Source organism: Opisthocomus hoazin, chromosome 2, assembly GCF_030867145.1.
Source record: "Opisthocomus hoazin isolate bOpiHoa1 chromosome 2, bOpiHoa1.hap1, whole genome shotgun sequence".
Lineage (NCBI taxonomy): Eukaryota > Metazoa > Chordata > Aves > Opisthocomiformes > Opisthocomidae > Opisthocomus > Opisthocomus hoazin.
The window spans coordinates 61,693,702-61,700,639 of NC_134415.1; the positions used below are offsets into that span (position 1 = coordinate 61,693,702).

The 6,938-nt window shown below is 39.7% G+C and overlaps 1 protein-coding gene across 8 annotated transcripts in view; it reads left to right on the forward strand.

The window, feature by feature from the left end:
* The window catches only part of ARID1B (AT-rich interaction domain 1B), a 330,840-nt gene extending 324,602 nt beyond the window's left edge, over positions 1-6,238 (forward strand). For all 8 annotated transcript variants that reach the window (XM_075413854.1, XM_075413856.1, XM_075413849.1 and 5 more), the window contains 2 exons: positions 605-735; positions 2,680-6,238. In XM_075413854.1, coding sequence (XP_075269969.1) covers positions 605-735; positions 2,680-4,392 — 1,844 coding nt within the window. In that variant the 3' untranslated portion in view covers positions 4,393-6,238. The remainder of the gene's footprint in view (positions 1-604; positions 736-2,679) is intronic.
* The last annotated feature ends 700 nt before the right edge of the window (positions 6,239-6,938 follow it).

Sequence of the window (6,938 nt, forward strand, 5' to 3'; positions counted from 1 at the left end):
AAAGGTCTGCAGAAATGCATTAAAAATGAAGCTTGCCTCAGATTTCCAAATGATCTCTGTTGAAAGGTCCTTCAGAATGTCTGTTAAATCACCAATACAACATTTAGCTGAACAAAGCTTTCTGTGTTTTTGTTCCACAGAAACTCGTGCTCTTCTGCTGTGTCTCTGCCTCTCTTGAATGGCCCGCTTATTCATGCTGTATTATTTGTCATGTTTGTTCCCCCCCCGTTCTTTCCCACCTATCTTCTTATCTTGATTTTCTGTTACATTTCATACATTCAAGTTCTCATACTTCAAGTTCCCACACTCCTGACAGAGTAATCTACCGTTATTTACCAATTGTTTGGTTTAGTCAGCTCCTCTAAGTTATTATTTCAGCTTCAGCAAAGTCAGGAAGAACGGCCCTGTTAAGATATTCCCCAGTATTAAGGCTGAGCAGCGGTTACAGGACTAAGTGGTGAAAGGAGGGTCTTAACCAGTGTTTCAGTAACTATTTCTTTTAAATTCTGCATCCTCAGAATGTCACAGTTTAATCTTTCAGAACTCATTAATAGTCTCCGAGGATGCACTAATACTGTTTTATGTCTCTCTTTTCTTTCTCCAGTAACTCCTGAGGCCTGGAGAGTGATGATGTCTCTTAAATCTGGTCTTTTGGCTGAAAGTACCTGGGCGCTAGACACTATTAATATTCTTCTGTATGATGACAGCACTGTCGCTACTTTCAACCTCTCTCAGGTAGGTGGGAAAGCAGTATACTTCTCAACTTTCCAGGGAAAGAAAGCTGAAATAAAATCTACAAAAATGCTGAAGTCCTTTATAGTAAATTATAATTAACATGAATTTAAATATTGCAGAACTTCCCTTCTTTATGATTGGTAACAGTAAGAAGCCGGAGATAGCTTTAGGTTGAATAGGGGAAATAATAAGCCTTAAAGAAGGGTATCTCTTGCAGAAAGAGCATGTAGGGATGTAAGAATTTTAGCACTGACAAGTAAGTAAACTTACTTAACTTCTGTTTTCATAAAAGGCTTTGCAAAGCTATATTAAACTGATGTGAGGCTGTCTTTTGGTGACACTTGTCTCATTCAGTAGTTCCATACTAGGCTGTAGGATTTTTTTAATTTCTTATTTTCTGTTTGGTTTGTTCTTCCAGTAAATTAAGTTTGCACAGAAATATCAGATTGACAATTTAAAGGCTAAAATCCACTGTCTGTCCACAGGATGCAAGTAACACGGGATTTAACAGTGTGTGCTTTCACCTCTCTACCTCCAAGCATTCTTCAGCCCTACTCTAACCATTGGCCTGTTAGGTGGTAGTAACAGATGGCATGCTGATAATGCACACCATCTAAAATTTGTACAAATTAAATATTCAGTTCTCTGCTCCATTCATTCCTTGGTTACTAATAGTGTAGCTCATAATTTTTTAAATATAATGACCTTTTTTTTTTAAATACAGACACAAATGGTACATTTCATCCCACCTAACTTTAGAACTAGGGATTATCTATAGCATGATTCATCTCATCCTGAAGCAGAGATCTAAAATAGGTCAGATGAATCATACCCTAGAAGTGGCCTGTAAAAGACCATTGATTATAAAAAGAATCTAGACAATTAGGTTAGGTGTGTAACTGTTGCGGGCGTTTGAAGCTAAGTGAGGTGAATCTCCTCGGAATTCTATTGGAAATTGCATTAGTGCACCCTGTGCAAGCTGCATAGAATACCAGCCATATTTTAAATGTTTTGTTACTTTTGCCTTGGACTCTATTTCCAGTGGCAGGACTCCGTATGATGACTGATAATTCCTGCAGTTCATAAGCATCAGTTTGTTCTTAATTCTTTGAGGATTTGGCAATCGTAAGAGACTAGAGAATGGACAAAAGGATACATTTTGCTGAAAACCTATTATCCCACAATTTAAAAAAAGAACACATTAAAAGTCAGACAATCAGGCTGACTACATCATAACAGCAAAGAATTTTTAATAATAAAGCCACTGAGGGTAAATTAATACAAAGTCCAACTGCTGCCTTTCCATAAGAAAGTGATTACAAGTTAATTAAAAGGATTAAACCTAAACGAAAACTGTTTCTGAAGGGTGATTTACAGCACCAGGCTCCAATAACAATTTTTAAATATTGCCAGGGAAAAATGGAACTGTTCCAGTAGAGATGGGATATTAATCTAGGATGTCAGTACCAAGACCCTGAACTGCAGATTCTTACAGGACAATTGGGTTTAGAGACTGAGAGACGTAGGAGGAGAGGAAGAATTGTAAACTTTAGGCATCTAATAAAAGTACAAATCAAAAAAACTTAAGTGCATTAGAAACTTCAGTGCTCTGTCCAGAAAATGAAGAATGCTAGACACTTCCAAGAGGACAGAACAGCTAGGCTAGATGTCTACTGTAGCTTAAAGGAGACATACGAATAAAGTTCTGCTGTACTTCTCATAGCCGTTACGGTGTAAGCAAATGGAGCTGTGACAGTTTGACATTATATACTGTTTGGACAGATGCTAGAAGAATTTCCTTTGATTAACTTCTGCCATGCAGGACCTAGGCACGAGTCCACAGCAGGAGGAGGGAAACGCAGACGTATGCATCAGTATTCCTAATAAAATTCCGTGCAGACAAAAATATTTATCTGATTTTTATGTTCTTTCTTCTCCCCTCAGTTGTCTGGATTTCTTGAGCTTTTAGTAGAATATTTTAGAAAATGCCTGATTGACATTTTTGGGATCCTTATGGAATACGAAGTGGGAGATCCAGGCCACAAAGCACTTGATCACAAAGCAGCCAAGAAAGATGATAGCCAGTCGTTGGCAGAGGATACTGGAAAAGAGGAGAATGACGAATGTATTGACTGTTTTGATGAAGAGGAGGAGGAGGGGGATGATGAAAAGGTAGAAGGAGAAGAAAAGAGCATTGTTTTTTCCACTCCTGGTGCCATTGCTGATCCAAGTGAGAGGCCAAAACAAGCCAGTAAATTCGACAAACTGCCAATAAAGATTGTAAAGAAAAATAATCTATTTGTTGTTGACCGATCTGACAAACTTGGACGCGTTCAGGAATTTGATAGTGGACTTCTCCACTGGCAGCTTGGTGGCGGTGACACAACTGAACATATCCAGACTCATTTTGAAAGCAAGATGGAGATTCCTCCGCGCAGGAAAGCCCCTCCTCCCTTGAACTCTCCAAGCAAAAAGAAGGGCCTCGAGGGGAAAGGTGAATCTGAGGAACAGCAAGACAAAAGTATAACAGCAACCATTGATGATGTCCTCTCAGCTCGGCCAGGAGCATTGCCTGAAGACTCAAACTCTGGTTCCCAAACAGAGAGCAGTAAATTTCCGTTTGGGATCCATCAAGCCAAAAGCCACCGGAATATTAAACTGCTAGAGGATGAGCCAAGGAGCCGGGATGAGACTCCTCTATGCACCATAACTCACTGGCAAGACTCCTTGGCCAAACGCTGCATCTGTGTGTCAAATATCGTCCGTAGCTTGTCTTTTGTGCCTGGCAATGACACCGAAATGTCCAAACATCCAGGCTTGGTGCTGATCCTGGGAAAGCTGATCCTTCTTCACCATGAGCATCCAGAAAGAAAGCGAGCGCCGCAGACATACGAGAAAGAGGAAGAGGAGGACAAAGGGGTGGCCTGCAGCAAGGATGAGTGGTGGTGGGACTGCCTCGAGGTCTTGAGGGATAATACATTGGTCACATTAGCCAACATTTCTGGGCAGCTAGACTTGTCTGCTTACACGGAAAGCATCTGTTTGCCAATTTTGGATGGCTTGCTGCACTGGATGGTGTGCCCGTCTGCGGAGGCACAGGATCCTTTTCCAACCGTGGGGCCCAACTCAGTTCTTTCGCCTCAGAGACTTGTGCTGGAGACCCTGTGTAAGCTCAGTATCCAGGACAATAATGTGGACCTTATCTTGGCCACCCCCCCATTCAGCCGTCAGGAGAAACTCTACGCTACTTTAGTTAGGTACGTTGGGGACCGCAAAAACCCGGTCTGCCGAGAAATGTCCATGGCGCTCTTATCGAACCTTGCCCAGGGGGACACATTAGCGGCAAGGGCAATAGCTGTGCAGAAGGGAAGCATCGGAAACTTGATAAGCTTCCTGGAGGATGGGGTCACCATGGCCCAGTACCAGCAGAGCCAGCATAACCTCATGCACATGCAGCCTCCGCCTCTGGAGCCGCCTAGCGTAGACATGATGTGCAGGGCAGCCAAGGCCTTGCTGGCCATGGCTAGAGTGGACGAGAACCGCTCAGAGTTCCTTTTGCACGAGGGTCGTTTGCTGGATATCTCAATATCTGCTGTCCTGAACTCTCTGGTTGCATCTGTCATCTGTGATGTACTTTTTCAGATTGGGCAGTTATGACATAAGTGAGAAGCCAAGCATGTGTGAGTGGAGATTAGAGGGTCACATATAACTGGCTGTTTTCTGTTCTTGTTTATCCAACGTAGGAAGAAGGAAAAAAAAAAAAGAATCTTTGCTCCTCTGCCCCATTCACTATTTACCAATTGGGAATTAAAGAAATTATTAATTTGAACAGTTATGAAATTAATATTTGCTGTCTATGTGTATAAGTACATCTTTTTATTTTATTTTTTTTTAACCAAAGTTGCTGTCTAGTACATTCAAAGGTCACACTTTTTTTTTCCATAGATTATCCTTTTCAATGTTCTTTTCCATGTTTGTATTGCATATTTTTTGGGAAGCGAACTAGTGACTTTTTAAAAAAAATGTTATGGCAAACCATTGTACGATGGAAAAATACTCTCACCACTTTGAAACAAAAAGGTGAAAAATAACCAACATACCAAGTTCCTGTGTGTTTTATTTTTTCAAATAAGGAAAAAATAATAAAAAAAAAAAAACTTGTATACCATCACCCAAAGCTCTGTGCAATAGAAGATTCTAGTGATGTAGGTGTAGGGGATCAAGGAGGGTGTCAGTCAGTAGTCAGAACACAAAACGATACTGGTTTCTCCTCTGGAGAAATGGTTACTTTAGGCTAGGAGCAAAACAAAACAAAAAAGTCAAGTTAAAAGATTTCTAAACAAAACCTGATGATAAACATCAATTGCTTCCTCACCAGAACTGTCTTGTCTACATCTGTTTTTTTTGACCTTCCACAATGACAGTTCTTCACAATTCCTTTAATCATTTTTTAAAATATTTTTTTATTGCCTAAGGGCCGTGATGTATATAGAAGTTGTACATTAAACATACCCTCATTTTTTTTTTTAGTACAAAGTTTTTAGTTTCTTTTTCATGATGTGGTATCTACAAAGTGATAGTAGAATTATTTTTTCTTTCATTTGGGCCATATCTCCAAAAAATAATAAAAAAAAAAAAGAAAAAAGAAAAAACCCAACACAGAAAACCAACAACTGAGGGTAATGTACAAGTTTCTGTATGTATAAAGTCATGCTCTATTTCGGGAGAGCAGCCGATCACAATTTGCTTTATAAATCAAGGTGTGGAAATGGTTACGTATGGATTGATTTAAGAAAATGGTTACCAGTCTACAGATAAAAAAATATATACAGGAAAAAAAAAAAAAGGAAGAAACACAACTTCAAAGATTTTTCAGTGACAAGAATCTGCATTTGTATTTCAAGATAATGTAGTTAAAAAAGAAAAAAACTTGATGTAAATTCCTCCTTTTCCTCTGGCTTAATGAATTTCATTTATTCAGTATAAAATCTTTATATGTTCCACATGTTAAGAATAAATGTACATTAAATCTTGTTAAGCACTGTGATGGGTGTTCTTGAATAATGTTCTAGTTGCAGTGTGGGATATCGGAAAGCAAACTAATTACATGAAAGAGCAATAATGCTTATTCTCTTTCCCTTGCTTTATTATTATGACCTTCAAAAATATTACACTGTTGTATTGCAGCAACTTGCTCTCCTTTTAGAAAAGCCTTCTCGCATCACAGAGAAGTGTTTTTAATGATTATTTATAAAACCACGGAGCCTCAAAGGGGAAGGGGTGGCTGGCAAACGATAGTTCTGACTATGCAGGTATCCAGTCTCTGTGCTGTGTTTGGGGGACTGAAGGTGGATGTTAGAAAAGTGACAAAAGATTTTGTTAAAGCAATAACCAACTTGAAGAAATTGATCTGTATTCGCTACCTGTAATTCTCTCTGTTGGTTAAAGGTGCAAATACCCCAGTGATGTGGGTATTTAGAATAAACACCCACCCACTTCTCGATACTGTATGTGTCATTGCATACTTACGTGGCCTCTCCTCCTGGGAGTCCCCCACTGCAGTGGATCAGGCTTTAATAGAGCACATCCATCGTTACAATTGGTGGGAGACGGCCATTCCAGTTTCAGGAATTACCTGGTTTCAGATACATCCGCTCTCACCTGGTGATACCTTGTTGCTGAATATTGCTCGAGCACTAATTTTTGCAATTTCATCTTGGATCATTGACTTTGTTAGTGTGATCATAAAAAGCTAATAATAATCAATTTCCCTGGAATTGCCACGTAATTACACTGTTAGTGGATATCCTCCTCCCCTCTCCAATAACAGTACGGAGGTACTTGAAAATTACAACCCCCTTTGGCATACTGCCCGTCTTGTTCGTATAGATTGCTAGAACATTAATATATGTAAGAGAATTTCAGAGACAGGTGAAGTACATGCAATTATAAGCCAAGTTTGAAACGCGACTCCCTGGTGTCATGAAAAGTAATTTCTCCTCTAGCTTTTCTTATTCAGGAGTCTCTCCACTCCCACATCACCTGCTGCAGTGGTCTGTCTTTCTCTTGCGTATCGCTGCGTTCAGAAATACGTGGTGAATTATAACCCACTTGTAACTCTTCATCACAGGAGGCAATATTTCAGGGACGATTTTTACAGCTGAACACTGGGCAGCATGGAACTAGTATCCCTTACTAAACTT